The sequence below is a fragment of the Microcaecilia unicolor genome, chromosome 8 (genome assembly GCF_901765095.1).
Source record: "Microcaecilia unicolor chromosome 8, aMicUni1.1, whole genome shotgun sequence".
Lineage (NCBI taxonomy): Eukaryota > Metazoa > Chordata > Amphibia > Gymnophiona > Siphonopidae > Microcaecilia > Microcaecilia unicolor.
Genome location: NC_044038.1, coordinates 5,084,170 through 5,103,890, shown reverse-complemented (window position 1 = coordinate 5,103,890; position 19,721 = coordinate 5,084,170). Strand labels below are relative to the sequence as shown.

Below are 19,721 nucleotides of genomic sequence, written 5' to 3'. Positions count from 1 at the left end.
TGATGTGGCATACTAACTAGTCCAGAGGCAGTGGGCAGTTTTGGGATTCATTATATACCCGTCACCCATTGACCAGAGTTAGAAATCAGCCAGCCCCTTCCCCACATCCTCCATCTCTGAATGCTCTAGAGCGCTGTTCTCTGATCATATGGGCAGAGTACCACAGAACTAATTTCAATGAGCTCTGCGGTAAACATTTCCTACACAAGCGCAGGCTCATCTGAAGAAACTCATACCCAGCCTTCTGTGGGCACATTCTACATGCTACCCCAAATCCATAAACATGGAAACCCTGGCAGACCAATCATATCAGGTATTGACACACTCACAGAGGAAATATCTGGATTCATAGAGGGAATTCTGAAAACTCTCGTACACAAAACTAACAGCTTCATACAAGACTGCTGAAAGTTCACACAAAATTGCTTAATACATGCTTATAGATGCTTATATATGCTTAATGTTGACACAGCCCAGGGGCGTAGCTACGGGTGGGCCTTGATGGGCCCAGGCCCACCCAGTTTAGCCTCAGGCTCGCCCCACCCAGAAGCAGAGTCCGTCAGCTCCCGGACCCCGACAACAGCTTGCCACTGCCGATTGCGATTCCGTCATTCACAAGGGAAAAATATTCAACATAAAAGAATCTTTCACATGCTCATCTTCCAATGTGGTGGTATACATCATTCAGTGTAAAAAATGTAACGAAGGATGCTATATTGGAGAAACAGGCCAGATGCTTAAGACAAGATTTAACCTGCACAGACATCACATGAAGATAGCCTGTGCCAGTCAGGTTCCCACCCCTGTGGGCCAACACTTTGCAAGACCAGAACACTATTCACAATGTAACCATAATCGTAATGTAACAAACTGTATCTCTATTATTTACAATGTATTGTAAGCCACACTGAGCCAGCAAATAGGTGGGAAAATGTGGGATACAAATGCAACTAAATAAATAAATAAATAGTAAGAATCTTGAAGGGTAACTTTAAAACAGTACAGGAACGTAAGACCTTTGAAGTCAGAATGATTGAATATTTTGACACCCAACAGACCAGTGGCGTTTCTGACACCCGGGGCGGATTGCCGATGCACCCCCCTCCCCCGGGTGCAGCCCCCCCCCCCCCAGCGAAATTACACCCTCCCCCCGGGTGCATTTTTACCTGCTGGGGGGTGCCGCGCGCGCCTGTTGGCCGAGTCCGCTCGTTCCCTCCCTGCTGCTCTCTCTGCCCCAGAACAGGAAGAAACGTGTTCCGCGCAGAGGGAGCAGCAGGGAGGGAACGAGCGGACTCGGCCAACAGATGCGCGGCACCCCCCCCCCCCAGCAGCACCTGGGGCGGACTGCCCCCCCGCCCCCCCCTTGGTACGCCAGTGCAACAGACGGGACTTAACAAGGATCTGGGTTTTCTAGCCCATTATAAACCAGTGGCGTAGCCACAGGTGGGCCTGGGTGGGCCAGGGCCCATCCACTTAGGGTTCAGGCCCACCCAACATTAGCACATATTTAGTGCTAGCTAGTGGGGATCCTAGGCTCCGCCAGCTGAAGACCTCCCCCTGATGGTGCTGAAAACACTGCTCTCCACTTCAGCAGTCTAAGCTTCCTAAGCTGCTGATACTGGCCTCATCACATTGGGGGGGGGGGGGGGGGGGAGGAGAACACTTGGTGCCCACCCACTTCTTGACTAGGCCCACCCAAAATCTGCTGTCTGGCTATGCTCCTGTTATAAACCATAAAGTATTGCTCTGTTTATTACCCTCCTCTTACCTATCCACCCCCATCCTGTTAGACTGTCACTGAAATGCTTTGATGTCTCACTTATATATACTGTCATCTACCAACATTTGCTTATTTCCGATCTGACGAAGGGCAACCTTCAAAAGCTAATCAAGAAATGTACTAAGTTATGTCCAATAAAAAAAGGTATCATCTTATTTTGTTTTCTATGTTTTATTTTGTTTGATTTCTATAAATAAAACCATATAAACCGCATAATTCTGCTTGTTCCTTGTTCTAGTTTCTTGCCTGAAGTTCTTGCCAGTTTCTAGTTAGTGTATGTTTAGTTTAGGGTTTGCTTGTTTCTTAGTCTTGCTCCTTGTTTGTAGTTCTTTGTGTAGTGCTTAGGTTTCTGTGTTGTCTGTCTTCAGTGGCTGCTTGCAGCTTTTAGTTCTTTCCCTTGTTTGTCAGTGTTTTTTTCCTGCTTTTGTGGCTGCTTGCAGCTTCCAGTTTCTGTCCCCTAGCTTGTCCATTCCCTGCCTTGTGTTGTGTTGTCTATTCTGTGAGTCCTAGCCCAGGTTCCTGCCTTGCTGCCCATGTTTATTTCCCTTTCCCTCTGACCCTCAGTCCCTATGCTGCCTAGCTGTTATCCAGTCCTGCCTTGCCTAGGGTTACCATACGTCCGGATTTCCCCGGACATGTCCTCTTTTTGAGGGCATGTCCGGGGCGTCCGGTGGATTTTGCCCGCGCCCACGTTTGTCCGGATTTCTGGACAAACGTGGGCGCGGGTGCGGGCAGGCGCGTGCGTGCGGTGGGCGGGTGATCGGCGCCGTGGGTCTGGTGACCTGGTCTCCCGTCCCCTCCCCTTCCTTACCATGTTCCCTGGTGGTCTAGTGATGTCTTCGGGGCAGGAAAGAGCCCCCTCTTTCCTGCCCGGAGCGCTGCCTCCCCTGTCTATCATCCTTCTCGGTCTGGCTGGGGATTCAAAATGGCCGCCGAGAGTTGAACTCTCGCGAGGCCGCTTCAACTCTCGGTGGCCATTTTGAATCCCCAGCCATACCGAGGAGGATGCAGCAGGCAAGGGCAGGCAGCACTCCGGGCAGGAAAGAGGGGGCTCTTTCCTGCCCCGAAGAGAAGACGCTACTAGACCACTAGGGCTAGATAGTGAGGGAGGGGTATGTGATGGCGGGGGGGGGGGGGGGGACTATGCGACGGGGGGGGGGGAAATAGGGGCAGAACCCGACCTGAAGGGGGCGTGGCAGGGCGGGGCATGAGGCGTGGCAGGGGGCTTGACACATGTCCTCTTTTTCAGAGGACACAAAATGGTAACCCTAGCCTTGCCCAGTAAGTCCTGCCGGCCACCTGCAGCCAGGAGCTGAACTCCGGGTGAAAAGTGGCCAAGTGCAGGTGAAGGTTAAGGGTACCTGCTCTGCTTTAGTCCTGCTTGTTTGCCTCTGCTGCAACTCCAGTCCGGTCCAATCCTGTTCTGCCTAGTCCTAACCATGACTCTCTTACTCAACACCCTCACTTATCACCCCTACCACTGCAATTTCCCCACCCCTAGCTGTCTGTTGGTCTGTCCAATTTAGATTGTAAGCTCTGTTGAGCAGGGACTGTCTTTTCATGTTCATTTGTACAGTGCTGCGTAACCCTAGTAGCGCTCTAGAAATAATTCTGCTGTCTGTGTTTTTGTTTTCTGAGCCACATATGGCGGCAAGCTCCGCCCACTGCCTGTTCAGCCCACATAAAGGACGGTCCTCCAGATGATAGGCTCGTCGTCACCTGTCACTCAATCTCCTGGGCCGGCCTACTTGCCTGGCGCCGCTTCAGTCCAGTAGTACAGAGAGCAAGTGCGGTTGCGCTGAATCACTGCCCAAGGGAGGAGGATGAGGAGGCGGGGCCCTACCTACCTCTATCCCCGTGGTGTCCCGCGCTCTCCTCCGACGCAACTTCCTGTTTCCGGCAAGGCGGCGGCGGGACGCTTCAGAAGTGTCACAGGAGAGGAGGGAGGGGGAGTCAGGGACCGGCGAAGGAGAGCGACGGGATTTGTTGGTGGGGCGACCTGAGGTATTATTTTGACGGGGTGGGGGAGGGGTTTGCGGGACCCCCCCTCCCCCCATACGTGCGTCTTGGTATCTTTGTCGTTAGACCTTTAGCTGTTTTCTTTTTTCTTGTTAGCACGAACTCCATTGGGCTATTTATTTTATTTGTAGATTAGAATGCAATTTATCACTCTGAACCCTTCAGGCTGTACCATAATTATTCTTCTATACCATGATCTACTCCATATATGTTATGTTCCATGTATGTTATCATGTTTGTATGCACCATACATAGTAACATAGTAGATGACGGCAGAAAAAGACCTGCACGGTCCATCCAGTCTGCCCAGCAAGATAAACTCATATGTGCCACTTTTTGTGTATACCTTACCTTGATTCGTACCTGTCTTTTTCAGGGCACAGACCGTATAAGTCTGCCCAGCACTATCCCCGCCTCCCAACCACACGTCCCACTTCCCACCACCGGCTCTGGCACAGACCGTATAAGTCTGCCCAGCACTATCCTCACCTCCCAACCACCAGCCCCGCCTCCCAACCACCATCCCCACCTCCCAACCACACCTCCCAACCCTGGCACAGACCGTACAAGTCTGCCCACCACCAGCCTCACCTCCCAACCCCGGCACAGACCGTACAAGTCTGCCCAGCACCATCCCCACCTCCCAACCACCAGCCCCCCTCCGCCCAACCACCAGCTCCGGCACAGACCGCACAAGTCTGTCCAGCACTATCCCCACCTCCCAACCACCGGCCCTGGCACAGACCGTATAAGTCTTCCCAGCACTATCCCCGCCTCCCAACCACCAGCCCCGCCTCCCGATCCTGACTAAGCTCCTGAGGATCCATTCCTTCGGCACAGGATTCCTTTATGCTTATCCCACACATGTTTGAATTCCGTTACCGTTTGCATGTCCTGGTTTACTACTTGCACGTTAAAGTGGCTAGAACCAGTTTAAAACCCAGGTTACTGGCTCGTTTATTTTGGTGCATCTTGCCCCTAGGGACTAAAAGCTACTGACAGCTCTTCAGCTGTTGGTAGTGTCCCCTGTTAACTTTCTTGTCAGTGCCTGACTGCTGCTGATTGGTTCAGGCATTGACAGGAAGGTGACACTATGGCCCCTTACCCCCAAACCCATTTGCCGTAATGGCGGTTGCAATTTCTGGGTAACAGATTTACAAATGGTATTGCGTTAAGTTGCATACATACATGGTAACATACATGGAACATAATATATATGGAATAGATCATGGTATATATATATACCATGTGCATACATACATGGTAAAGAAGAATACATTTTGGTATTGCATGAGGGTTCCTGAGTAATAAATTGGATTATAATCTACATTAGGTCATTGACTATAGAGAGACCCTGTTTGACATAAGGTTTAGGGTGGTAGTGTTTATCATGTGATAAGATTTTGGTTTTGTATAGATCGTGTGTAGTGTTATCATTTAGTATATAAGATGGGTGTTTATGGTATGCCTTCTTGAAGAGATCTGTTTTCATTGTGGATATCCTTCAAACCTGATTAGCAAGGGGTACTCCAGGACTGGACTTCGGGAAACACTGCTTTAAACCATGGTTTGTTTTTTTTTGTTACATTTGTACCCCGCGCTTTCCCACTCATGGCAGGCTCAATGCGGCTTACATGGGGCAATGGAGGGTTAAGTGACTTGCCCAGAGTCACAAGGAGCTGCCTATGCCTGAAGTGGGAATCAAACTCAGTTCCCCAGGACCAAAGTCCACCACCCTAACCACTAGGCCACTCCTCCACTCCATGTTTATGTGTTCCATAATTTTATTCTTTATAATAGTTTCTACTATATTGCCTGGTACTGATGTCAGTCTTACTGGTCTGTAGTTTCCCGGATCACCCCTGGAACTCTTGTTAAAACTCGGCATTGCATTTGCAACCCTCCAATCTTCAGGTACCATGGACAGTTTTAATGACAGGTTACAAATCACTAACATCAGATCAGCAATTTCATTTTTGAGTTCTTTCAGTACCCTCGAGTGCATGCCATCCGTTCCAGGTGATTTACTACTCGTAAGTTGTTGATCTGGCTCAGCATGTCTTCCAGGTTCACCGAGATTTCTTTTCAGCCTCTCTGCATCATCACCCTTGAAAACCATTTCTGGTACAGGTAGATCTCTTACATCTTCTGTAAAGATTGAAGCAAATAATTATTTCAGTATCTACACTATGGCCTTGTCCTCCCTGAGTGCCCCTTTTACTCCCTCATGTCTAACGGTCCCATGGATTCCCTCACAGGCTTTCTGCTCCTGATATATCTGAAAAAGCTGTTAATGTGTGTTTTAAGTTTCTCTTCATATTCTCTTTTAGCCTTGCATCTAACTTGCCAGTGCTTATGTTGCTTCTTATTTTCTTCATTTGGGTTCTTTTTCCATTCATTGAAGGATGTTCTTTTGGCTCTAATAGGGTCTTTTACTTCACCTTTTAACCATGCTGGCTGGCTGTTTGATCTTCTTTCTACCTTTGTAAATGTATGGAATGCATCTGGTCTGGGCTTCCAGAATGGTATTTTTTAAACAGCTTCCATTCCTGATTTGAAGTCGTAACCTTTGCATCCAAACTTTTATCTGGAACGATAATTGGATTGTCTTTTTCAGACGTGGGTGTAGAGGAGAACCAACACTTTGTAGTGGATGAACAGGAAAATAACTGTCAAGTGTTGGAAATGCTCCTTGATGCCAGCAATAATGGATGAATCTATTGCGGTAACAGTAAGATGCTTGGGCAAGTGACGGAAGGACTTTGCGGATTGTAGGAATTTGATCAGCAGACAAGGCACTTGTTGCCACATCAGAAGCAGTCGGGACACAAATGATGGCACTTAACAATGCTTCATTTAGACCCCAAAGCAGCTTCTGCAGTTTTTTATCATTGAATTCAGTTACCAGTTGTCTAAGATGTGTTAAGTTTTTACATATTGATACTAGCATTTTATAGATACTGCTCTTTCTAGTTGGAACAGCCTGTTTTAAGGCTAGTCTCAAGCTTTTAGAGGATGACACGGGGACAAAGTTTGTCCCTGTCCCAGCGTCGCTCTCCATTGTAAAGGCACATATTAGTTTGGAGGGAGGATGCCACTGAACAGTTCTCCGTCTGTCTCAGCACTGTCTGAATCACATAGTAACATAGTAGATGACGGCGGAAAAAGACCTGCACGGTCCATCCAGTCTGCCCAACAAGAATCATGCTGCAGTGGTTTAGGGTCAGGGCTTGGGCGGAGTTGAAGGTTATCCATTTAGCAGGGATGTTCAGTCTGCTCGTCAGATACAGTTAAAAACCTTCAAAACACAATATAGTGGAGTTAGCTTTATACCCACAGATTCTATATAGCGCGCCTAGAGATTCTGTAACAGTGCGTGTAATTCAGCAAGCTGATAGCAGCACTTAACGAGCAATTATGAGCACTAAATGGCACTGATTAGAATTTAGGCACACAACTCGTTAAGCATATTCTGGAACGATGTGCTCCAAACTTCTAACGTGCACTGGCAAAAAGGGGTCTGGTTGTGGGCGGGGAAATGAGCGTTTTGTCGGTGTTCTGAAATTTACGCACCTATAGAATATTTATTTAATTATTTATTTGGATTTATTTACTGCCTTTTTGAAGGAATTCACGCAAGGCAGTGTATAGTAAGAATAAATCAAACATGAGCAATAGTCAATTACAGCAGTAAAACTATTCAGCTAACAATACAAAGTATGGCATAGTACACTATTTACAATGTCAACACAATACGTAATAGAACATTTTAACTGATAGTGAAGGGTAATGCAGAGTTGTAACATATAGATGGGTAAGAAAGTAGGAAGAGTTAGAAAGTAAGGTGACTGATTTGAAGAGTGTTGCACATGAGGTCAGATAGATGGTTAAATATTATCTCAGCTAGGGTAGGCGTGGAATATGGCCCAGTGCGCCTAAATCTATGAGCTGGGGTTTGCGCCACTTTTTTTGTTGGTGTAAATGGATGTGCGTAGATTTAGATTCTGAAATATCAACTAAGCGTATTCTATAATCGGTGCCTAAATCTACACACTGAATATAGAATAAGCTTAGTGAACACTGCTAGTGCGCCTTTGTAGAAGACGTCCTAAATGCGGTCTCACTGCACTGTTATTCAGGGGCATCATCACCTCCTTTTTCCTACTGGCCATTCCTCTCGCTCTCTTCTAGGTTTCACCGTCTACTTTCCTACCTGTTTGGCCACCTTTAGATCATCACATACAATGATTATTATTATGTTCTTAATTAGGTTTTATAGATTATGATTTTGTTTTTGTAATATTTTGACATTCTACTGTTAATTTTTTTTATTTGGTTTATTATTTTATCTTACCAATTCGCTCCATGGTGCAACCACACCTTGAATACTGTGTGCAATTCTGGTCAGTGCATCTCAAAAAATATATAGTGAAATTAGAAAAGGTACAGAGAAGGGCATCAAAAATGATAAAGGGGATGGGACGACTTCCCTATGAGGAAAGGCTAAAGCGGCTAGGGCTCTTCAGCTTGGAGAAAAGGCAGCTGAGGGGAGATATGATAGAGGTCTATAAAATAATGAGCGGAGTGGAACGGGAAGACGTGAATCTGTTGTTTACTCTTTGCAAAAATACTAGGACTAGGGGGCAAGCAATGAAGCTACAAAGTAGTAAATTTAAAATGAATCGGAGAAAATATTTCTTCACTTAACGTATATTTAAACTCTGGAATTAATTGCCAGAGAATGTGTTAAAAGCAGTTAGGTTAGCAGGGTTTAAAACTAATTTCCTAAAAGAAAAGCCCATAAGGCAAGCCATTATTAAGATGGGGAAAATCCTGCTTATTTCTAGGATAAGCGGCATAAAATCTGTTTTACTGTTCTGGGATCTTGCCAAGTACTTGCAACCTGGATTGGCCACTGTTGGAAACAGGATGCTGGGCTTGATGGACGTTCAGTCTGTCCCAGTATGGCAACACTTATGTACTGTTGGAGCAGTCAAGCAGGGAAAGTGCAAGAGGGTTGCACGTCTCATAATTTATTTATTTATTTATTTATTGCATTTGTATCCCACATTTTCCCACCTTTTTGCGGGCTCAGTGTGGCTTACAATAAGATATGAATAATGGAAATACATTTGTTACAACTTGGTTATGGATTACATTGTACAGAGTTATGCGAGACATTCGAATATCATTAGGAATATAACAATGGGACATCAACATAGAAACATTGGAAGGAGACAATGGGAAGCTAAAAGGGCAGTGTTAGACACAAAGACATATGGTGTACATAGTTCCGTGAATAAATGTATGATTGACTGGATTACGGGATGAGGGATCAGAAGTGGATGTATGTTGCATTGATGAACAGTGAGTATGGACTCTATGTGTTTTGGCTCTTTCCGTAAGTTTTTTCAAACAGGTGAGTCTTCAATAGTTTACGGAAGGAAGCTTGTTCGTTAATCATTCTTAGGTTGCGCGGTAGTGTATTCCAAGACTGCGTGCTCATGTGGGAAAAGGTTGACGCGTGTAGCGTCTTGTATTTCAGGCCCTTGCAAGTAGAGAAGTGGAGGTTGAGGTGTGTTCGGGATGATCTTTTAGCGTTTCTGGGTGGTAGGTCTATTAAATCAGACATGTATACTGGGGCTTCGCCGTAAATGATCTTATGGACTAATGTGCAAACTTTAAAAGTAACACGTTCCTTAAGTGGAAGCCAATGTAATTTCTCTCGTAGTGGTTTTGCCCTTTCATATCTTGGTTTTCCGAAGATGAGCCTGGCTGCTGTGTTCTGGGCTGTTTGAAGTTTCCAATAAATGAATAAAGGCCTTTGCATTTCCTTCAGGTTTTTGGTGAACATGCTGTCTGAGACTGCAGTGGAGGAGCCAAGCATCGCAGCTGTCACCACAGAGAATAGTGTGGTTGTGATTAGTGATGATGAAGCAGACAACACATTGGGCGATTCAGTAATAATCCTTGGGTGCTTGGGTAAGTGGATTGTTCATCCTTTGTCTCACACCCTTGACTAAATCAGACTGTAGGGTTCCCTGTTTCATTTCTATAATAATTTTGTAATGTACAGTATATATAGTGCTTCTAATTTTCAGTTATAACTAAAAAAAATAACCACCAGTAACCCCCCCGGCCAACATGGAGAGAAAATTGGTCTTTTTTAACCAAAAGCACCAAAAAATCAGCTTCTTCGCTGCAGACTAATGATACATTTGCTCCTCCTGCTTAAACAGTAACTTAGAGGCAGGAGCCATTGTGTTTGGCTTCCACCGTTTTCTTTCTTACTGGTGATGGCAATTGCTCTTGCATGACACTGAAGGCCTGGAAATACATTTCCTCCCAGACCTCGTTATAGAGCACTCGAGGGTTCGCTGCTGTTGAGCATGTATGATCGTTAATTTGAAAATTAAAAAGCACTTTTAAGCTGTAGTATTAGAGTCCATAATAGTTCTTCCTGCAGTGCTTCCATAGACATTTATAATATAGCAAAAAGACAAGCTTGCATAAGTACAGGTAGGTAAATGCAGAATTATATTTCTTTCAGAGCAATCCGTTTTGGAAGAGAAGACTCCTGAAGAAGTGCTGGATGACGAACTCGCCGTTACATTCAGCAGAAAAGGAAATGTGTTACCCCATGCCAGATATGACTGTACAACGCATCCATTTGTGTAAGCAGTCATAGCACAGAGTAACAGAGGCATGACATACTGTACAACCCTATGTATTTTGTCTATGTAGCATTTAAGAAATGGCCTGCATACTGTCTAAAATCAAGGAGGAGAGTCTTATAATCCAGCCGTTGTTGAGTAAATTGCCACAGAGAGGTTAAATGACTTGCTTGAAGTTGCAGAGAGTGGGAACTTGAGCTCTGGAGCCTTGGTCCCCTGTTGAGTTGAAAAGACATTTGGTTTATGCTATGAGATATTATTCCATGGTAAAATCCCTTCACTATTTTATTAGGAAAGAACAAATTCTATAATACTAGTATAAAAGGCCCGTTTCGGTAGGCAATGAAACGGGCGCTAGCAAAGTAATCCCCCCACCCCGCAGCGTCCCTCCTGTCTCCCCTGCCCCCCTGCAGCCACCCATCTGGTCTCAGGACCCCCTCCCCACCAACCCTCCTCTGCCTCTGCAGCCACGCATGTGCAGCAGTCCTCTTCTCTCCCTTGCTTCCCCTGCAGCCACCCGTGTCCAGCGACCCTCCTCTTCTTTCCCCTTGCCCCCCCCCCTGTAGCCACCCATGTCCAGCGACCCTCCTCTCCCCCTGCCCCCCCTGCAGCGTCCTTTCTGTCTCCCCTGCCCTCCCCTGCAGCCACCCATCTGGTCTCAGAACCCCCTCCTCACCTCCCTCTTCCCTGCCCCCCCTGCAGCCATCCATGTCCAGCGACCCTCCCCTCCCCCTCGGCGCATCATCCAAGCCCCTACCCCCCCCCCCCCTTTGGGCACATCAACCCCCTCGCCACCCACAGCCGCCAATACTAATGCTGTCCGGCTGCTGCTGCTGCGTCTCCTGTTGAGCAGCAGCGGCCGGTACAAAAAGAAAAAAGCCAAAAAAAGATTTTAAACCTGAAACGCGGCTCCGTAGACAGCCATCTGGCATTGGCTGTCATCTCTGCAGCCGCTCCTCCTCTCCCCTCTGACGTCGCTGCGCTCCTCCGGGGTCTTCCTGCAGGGGCAGTGACGTGGAGGGGAGAGGAGGAGCGGCTGCAGTGATGACAGCCAATGCCAGATGGCTGTCTACGGCGCCGCGTTTCAGGTTAAAAATCTTTTTTTGCCTTTTTTCTTTTTTTTTTACCGGCTGCTGCTGCTCCACAGGAGAAGCAGCAGCGGCCGGACAGCATTAGTATTGGCAGCTGCAGGTGGCGAGGGAGTTGATGTGCCCAAGACGGGGGGGGGGGGGGGGTAGGGGCTTGGGTGATGCGCCGGGGGGAGGGGCTTGGGTGCTGCGCCGAGGGGGGGCACTGAGAGCTGATTGGTAGGCAGGGGGAGGAGTACCCCCCTGCCTGGCTCGCGGTTTTGCAGGGCAGGGGCTTGGGTGTTGCGCCGAGGGGGGGCACTGACAGCTGTTTCCCAGGCAGGGGGAGGAGTAGGGAAACACGCTCCATGTGTTTCCCTACTCCTCCCCTTGCCTTGGAATCAGCTGTCAGTGACATCACTGACCTCAGTGCATTCTAAACTGCCTAGCAGACCACCTCTGAGGGAGCCACGGTCCCAGGCACATTAGAACGTTGGAGGTGAGAATTATTATATAGGATGTCTAATACTGTATATTGGGTAAGCTTTGAAATTCTTGCACCATCAGGAAGGTAAAGACCCATACATTTAAGTAGAGGCGGACTGAAACTGCTTTTTTTTTCAGTTTTGGCCAAAACCAAATTTGCCACTGAAATTGTCTGAAAGCTTTCAGCCGGTTGTGTGAATATGAACCAGTGAAGGCCACTTGGGATTGTCGGAGCTTGCAGTGTGCATCTCTCTGCTAAACCCACAGTAACCAAGCCAGAATATAATAATTTTAATAATGAAAGACCATATTTTGCCTCCAAGCAAAATAGCCTCCACAGACATGGACCATAGCTAATGAAAACTAAACTAAAAACCATGGTACTTTTACTGTGTCTGTCTTTCTGCCACACTTGGCGTAACAGCTGATGTCATAACTCCAAAGAGAGGCTAATTCCTAAGGAGTTTATCTGGGGACCAACAGAAGACCACCTTTAAGGCAGAGAGGCATGATTGGGGGAGAAAAGATTCCGGATCACGCTAAGGACAGGTTGGGAGTGGAAGAGAGCAGAGAAGATGTTTGGGGGGAAAAAAGGGAGATGCTGCAATGTAGTGTTTTGTTTTTGTTTTAATTGTGCCGAATAATTAATGCATTAATCGCAGAGTTAACTGTGATTAACTTTCAGTCCTAATCAAAAGCATTTATTTGGAGAACTCTTATTGTGCAAGATCATAACTGCATTACTTACAATTGCAATACAAAAATAAAAAAAATTCAAAGAGTAGCTCCCCCCCCCCTCCCCCCCCCGGACTACATTACATTCCCTGGTAGTCTAGTGGTGGAGTCATGGCAGGAGCAATGCTCCAGTCACAGCAGCCATTTTGAGAGCAGAATCAAAATAGGGCAGGAGTGATCCCCAGTTACTCCTACCCAGCTACACCCCTAGACCACCAGAGATTGTGAGGTAGGTTTAGAGGGACCTATGGGAGGAAGGAGGCACTCTGGGCTCCAGGGGGGAGACAAATGGGATAAAGCATACATTTTTGGCTTCCACTAAAGAGACATAATCATTTTCAGCTGGAACTGCACAGAAAAAGGATTTTGGGCCTGTTTCAGCACCATAACTAAAACCAAAGCAGAAATCTGGTCAGCCTCTACGTTTATGTTGGTCTAGTACAGTGTTTCCAGGGTCCGGTCCTGGAGTACCCCCTTGCCGGTCAGGTTTTCAGGATATCCACAATGAATATGCATGAAAGAGATCTGCATATAACGGAGGCAGTGTATGCAAATCAAGTTCATGCATATTCATTGTGGATATCCTGAAAACCTGACTGGCAAGGGGTACTCCAGGACCGGACTTGGGAAACACTGGTCTAGTATACACATAGCATGTTATAGAGCTCTTTCCAGCTTTTTAAAATATTTGTTTTAAAGGTCACCACTTCAGTAATAAACTTTAAAAAAAATATATTTGCAATGTGCAGTAACTTCAAACTCATTACCTTTGCCTACTTTTTCTAGGCGAACAGAAAATGACACGAGCGCTCCCATAGAGAAGAATTCTGATGCGTGTGGACAGTGCTTCTGCTATCTGTGTGATAAGCTTGCATCCCTTGTAAGTGGGACCAGATAACGTTTCAGTATTGGAACACGAGGGGGTGGAGAAGGAGCATGTACTGTGCTGACTGTTGTCCTGAACATTAGATGTCTCATCTGTGTGCTATCATGGGAGGGGGCTTTCTGGATGATGTCATCTTTTGCAAAAGCCCCAATGTAGAGCCCAGAAATATATACCGATCTAAATACGGTTTCTCAAGAATAGATATTGGAAACCACGAATATTTTAATAGTTTGAAAATTGGAACTTCATATATGGATTGACACTGTTGTGAAGAACTAGCGTGTACATCGTAAATGTAATCATTGGTCCGAACTGAATTGGGTCCTTCCTTCACCAAAAATAGATGCTTAGAATGTAAAATAGTGACATTCAGATCTTTCTTCCAAAAAGTGCATAAATACACAAAGATCATCAAATTACTTATCTTCAAATCAGAACACTTAAGTTTGTTTCATCTGTTTGGATCCCCAAATTCCAAAGACTTTTTACCAAACAATAGACTGTTGCGATGTATGCTGAGGACTTTTTTTTTAATTTTTTAAAGACCTAGGCCCCTGTTCAGGAAGTTGAGGAGTGGCCTAGTGGTTAGGGTGGTGGACTTTGGTCCTGAGGAACTGAGTTCAATTCCCACTTCAGGCACAGGCAGCTCCTTGTGACTCTGGGCAAGTCACTTAACCCTCCATTGCCCCAGGTACAAATAAGTACCTGTATACAATATGTAAGCCACATTGAGCCTGCCATGAGTGGGAAAGCGCGGCGTACAAATGTAACAAAAAAAAAAAAAAGTATCTTCCTGAATAGGGGCCTGTTCAAGATTATAGTCCATTTTGGGTTGTTGTGAAGGAGTGTTACCCTTGATAACTGTTTCTATGTCTCTGACTTGGGATGAATGAGTTGGGTGATAGTGATAATTTAGCCAAAACCCATAAACAATGGAATAACGGGGAGTAATTCTGAACTACAGTTAGGCATAAATACTGTTAAAAGTTGTTTTGTAGGTGTGTTAATAACACAGTATAAATTTGTGTTAAAACAATGAGACATTTAAAATACAGAAGTGCCTTGCTGAGTCAGACCATGGGTCCATTGAGCCCGGCTTCCTGTTTTTAGTAGTGACCAGTATGTGTAAAAGGGGTGATCAAGGAAAACAAAGAAATAGCAGAAAACTTAAATGAGTTCTTTGTCTCGGTCTTCACCGAGGAAGATTTGGGAGGGATACCGGTGCCGGACAGGGTATTCGAGGCTGACGAGTCGGAAAAACTTCATGAAATATCTGTAAACCTGGAAGACATAATGGAGCAGTTCTGCAAACTGAAGAGTAGCAAATCTCCAGGACCGGATGGTATTCATCCCAGGGTACTGATGGAAATAAAAAAATGAGCTGGCAGAGCTACTGTTAGTGATTTATAATTTATCCTTAAAATCGAGCGTGGTACTGGAAGATTGGAGGGTGGCCAATGTAACGCCGATATTTTAAAAAGGGTTCCAGAGGAGATCCGGGAAATTATAGACCGGTGAGTCTGACGTCGGTGCCGGGCAAAATGGTAGAGACTATTATCAAGAACTAAATTACAGAGCACATTCAAAAGCATGGACTAATGGGACAAAGTCAACATGGATTTAGTGAAGGGAAGTCTTGCCTCACCAATCTGCTGCATTTCTTTGAAGGGGTAAACAAATATGTGGACAAAGGTGAGCCGGTTGATATTGTGTATCTAGATTTTCAGAAGGCGTTTGATAAAGTCCCTCATGAAAGTCTACAGAGGAAATTAGAGGGACATGGGATCGGAGGTAGTGTCTTACTGTAGATTAAAAACTGGTTGAAAGGAAAGAGAGTAGGGTTAAAAGTTCAATATTTGCAATGGAGAAAGGTAGTTGGTGGGGTCCTTCAGGGATCTCTGCTGGGACCTCTGCTTTTTAACATATTCATAAATGACCTAGAAATGGGGGTAACTAGTGAGGTAATCAAATTTGCTGATGACACAAAGTTATTCAAAGTCGTCAAATCGCAGGAAGATTATGAAAAATTACAAGAGGACCTTACGAGACTGGGCATCTAAATGGCAGATGACGTTTAACGTGAACAAGTGCAAAGTGATGCATGTGGGAAAGAGGAACCCAAACTATAGCTACGTCATGCAGGGTTCAGCGTTAGGAGTCACGAACCAAGAAAGGGATCTAGGTATCATCGTTGATGAGACGTTGAATCCTTCTGCTCATTGTGCTGCTGTGGCTAGAAAAGCAAATAGAATGTTGGGTATTATTAGGAAAGGAATGGAAAACAAAAATGAGGATATTATTCTGCCATTGTATCGCTCGATGGTGCGACCGCACCTCGAGTATTGTGTGCAATTCTTGTAGCCGCACCTCAAAAAAGATATAGTGGAATTAGAAAAGGTGCAGAGAAGGGTAACAAAGATGATACAGGGGATGGGACGACTTCCCTGTGAGGAAAGGCTGAAGAGGCTAGGGCTCTTCAGCTTGGAGAAAAGGCGGCTGAGGGGAAATATGAGAGAGGTCTATAAGATAATGAGTGGAATGGAACTGGTCGATGTGGAGCATCTGTTTATGCTTTCCAAAAATACTAGGACAGGGGGGCATGCGATGAAGCTGCAGTGTAGTAAATTTAGAACGAATCGGAGGAAATTATTCTTCACTCAACGCGTAGTTAGACTCTGGAATTCGTTGCCGGAAAAAGTGGTTAAGGTGGTAGACTTAGAGCAGAATTTAAAAAAGGGTTGGACGGCTTCCTGGAGGAAAAGGCCATAGAATGTTATTGAATGGACGTGGGAAAAATCCACTATTTCTGGGATGGGCGGGACAAATTGTTCTTTTGGCTGCTGTCGGAGACGGTGCTGGGCTTGATGGACCCTTGGTCTGTCCCAGCATGGCGATGCTTATGTACTTATGGACTTGCTGACCTGAACATGTATACCCTGGAGGAAAGGAGGAACAGGGGTGATATGATACAGACGTTCAAATACTTGAAAGGTATTAATCCGCTCAACAAGATAAACTCATATGTGCTACTTTCTGTGTATACCCTACTTTGATTTGTACCTGTGTTCTTCAGGGCACAGACCGTATAAGTCTGGGATTACCTCTCGCCTTGACTACTGCAACCTACTCCTCACCGGCCTCCCACTTAGCCATCTATCCCCCCTTCAGTCAGTTCAGAACTCTGCCGCACGCCTTATCTTCCGCCTGAACCGATATACTCATATCACCCCTCTCCTCAAGTCACTTCACTGGCTTCCGATCAGATACCGAATACAGTTCAAGTTTCTCCTACTCACCTACAAATGCACTCGATCTGCAGCCCCTCCTTACCTCTACTACTACTACTACTACTATTTAGCATTTCTATAGCGCTACAAGGCATACTCTACCCTCATCTCCCCTTACGTCCCTACCCGTAACCTCCGCTCTCAAGACAAATCCCTCCTTTCAGTACCCTTCTCCACCACCGCCAACTCTAGGCTTCGCCCCTTCTGCCTCGCCTCTCCCCATGCTTGGAACAAACTCCCTGAGCCCATACGCCGGGCCCCCTCCCTACCCATCTTCAAATCCTTGCTCAAAGCCCACCTCTTCAATGTCGCCTTCGGCACCTAATCACTGCATCTCTTCTCAGGAAATCTCATATACCCCAACTTAACATTTCGTCCTTTAGATTGTAAGCTCTTCTGAGCAGGGACCGTCCTTATTCGTTAATTTGTACAGCGCTGCGTAACCCTAGTAGTGCTCTAGAAATGTTAAGTAGTAGTAGTATTTAGTTGGAGCCAATGGCACCTCATAGGTTTTCATTTTGTTCAGTTTCATGGATTCTAGCTTTCTCCGTACTTCCTTGCAGCTAGTCATCATCTGTGCTTGCCCCAGGCTTTTGTGAATTCCATCACTGTGAGGTTTCCAGATGGAACAAAGCCTGGGGATTTCGTTAGTGTGTGTTTAAGTATAACAGAGATACAGGTATTGCATGCTGTCTCCCACCAGCACTGTATTAGATGTCTCAGTAAAGATATGCCACTAATTGAAAGTATACCTTTGTCGCCATTGTAACAGTGTCCGCATTGGACAACTCCATCTATTTGTCATTGCAACGCACACAACAAGAGCAAGTACTGGAAGGCTGCAAGGGACACTGCCCTGGTGGGCGTACTTACCATGTTCAACCTGGACCTCACGGAAATAGATGCAAACCTGCGTCAAGGAGGTATGCTTTCTGCTTCAGGATTGTCCAAATTACAGGAATTCAATATGTCTTTTTTTTTTTTTTTTTTTAATTCAGATAAACATAAGTTGGAGTTTGTTAGAAACAATGATATATTGATCCCCCATTTTAGATAGAACATGCATATCTGGTCGGGATGTGTCCAATTTCAGGTAGTGTTTTAGAAAACGATCTGGTGATGTAGAGCCTTTTCTAAAATACATGCAGGAATGGACGTGTGTATAGCAGCTCTGTACTGTGGGAGAAACCACTTTACAATTCTCAACTTTGAAAACATCAGCAGAAGCCAGTTCCCCAGATGAAGATCTGCATGGTCCATCCAGTCTAGCCTGCAAGTCGACCAGAACTGCACTCTCCACTCTGCGCAGGTTACACTCCTTCGTAATTGGACACAGGCATCACATTTGGGGCAGTTGAATTTATTACCATACCTTAATGTGCAAAAGGTTGTTTCAGAGCTTATACATATGCTGATCTCTGAGTTCACAGACATGCATTTTCCTGCTGTAATGGGAAATACACATCTAGAGTTTTGTGCCACCGTGCCCCCTTGCCTATGCATCCAGTGCAGATTTACATGTATAATTCCTGGCTTCCTAAGATTAGGAAGTTGAGAATAGAGCTTCTAACATCCAAGCCATTGTGCCATATATCCAATTGTCTTTTGCATAATGCGATTGTGTATTTCTTTTACAGACTGTCTGGTGCTATGTATTCCAGTTGTGCTCCATAAAATTCATGACTTTATTTCAAACAAAAAAACCTATGTGTGTTTTTGTCTTGGTTTTAGGAAATCGCTTGCTAAAATTTATGCAGGAGCTTTCAGCACAATATAACGATTATTTGATAGGAGAGCAACTCTCTCAAGACGTTTCATATATCTGCGTGTGCGACTGTCATCGTGGACAAATACAGAAAAGCATGGGATGCGTTAAATGCAACTACTATCATGCAGAAACAAGAATATACAGGTGGTGTGTTACTACTACTACTATTTAGCATTTCTATAGCGCTGCAAGGTGTACGCAGCGCTGCACAAACATAGAAGAAAGACAGTCCCTGCTCAAAGAGCTTACAATCTAATAGACAAAAAATAAAGTAAGCAAATCAATTAATGTGTACAGGAAGGAGGAGAGGAGGGTAGGTGGAGGCGAGTGGTTACAAGTGGTTACGAGTCAAAAGCAATGTTAAAGATACCTCTTTCAGTCTAGATTTAAAGGTGGCCAAAGATGGGGCAAGACGTAGGAGCTCAGGAAGTTTATTCCAGGCGTAGGGTGCAGCGAGACAGAAGGCGCGAAGTCTGGAGTTGGCAGTAGTGGAGAAGGGAACAGATAAGAAGGATTTATCCATGGAGCGGAGTGCACGGGAAGGGGTGTAGGGAAGGACCGAGTGTGGAGAAATACTGGGGAGCAGCAGAGTGAGTACATTTATAGGTTAGTAGAAGAAGTTTGAACAGGATATGAAAACGGATAGGGAGCCAGTGAAGTGTGTTATATTGTTGTGTGAATGGCTGCATAGGTGTGATGTTTCTCTCCTGAGAGGACAGTTGTATAAACAGCTAACCACTCAAATACAGAAGGAACCTGAAGGGAATTAACTAGCTGGAGAGAACTAGATATTCTAGGCTTTTCTAATGGATTTCATATACATTCTATAGACATTTAATTTCATGTATCAAACTTATAGCTTACTCATCAATACATGCCGCAAGTGAGGAATGACAATATAAATTGAAACATAAAATAACATGCAATCATGTGTTTATTTGGATTTAGCTCACACCTTTTTCAGTTGGAGCTCAAGGCCAGTTATATCCAAGAACTGCTGATATTTCCCTATCTCTGGA

General features: G+C 45.4%; 1 protein-coding gene across 1 annotated transcript in view; it reads left to right on the top strand.

Moving 5' to 3' along the window:
* The first annotated feature begins 3,676 nt into the window (after nt 1–3,676).
* LOC115476498 overlaps nt 3,677–19,721 on the top strand; it is a 78,583-nt gene continuing 62,538 nt past the window's right edge. The window contains exons 1-6 of the mRNA XM_030212899.1: nt 3,677–3,784; nt 9,639–9,781; nt 10,350–10,473; nt 13,548–13,641; nt 17,707–17,857; nt 18,666–18,846. Of these exons, the coding sequence (XP_030068759.1) occupies nt 9,652–9,781; nt 10,350–10,473; nt 13,548–13,641; nt 17,707–17,857; nt 18,666–18,846 (680 nt within the window). The 5' untranslated portion in view covers nt 3,677–3,784; nt 9,639–9,651. The remainder of the gene's footprint in view (nt 3,785–9,638; nt 9,782–10,349; nt 10,474–13,547; nt 13,642–17,706; nt 17,858–18,665; nt 18,847–19,721) is intronic.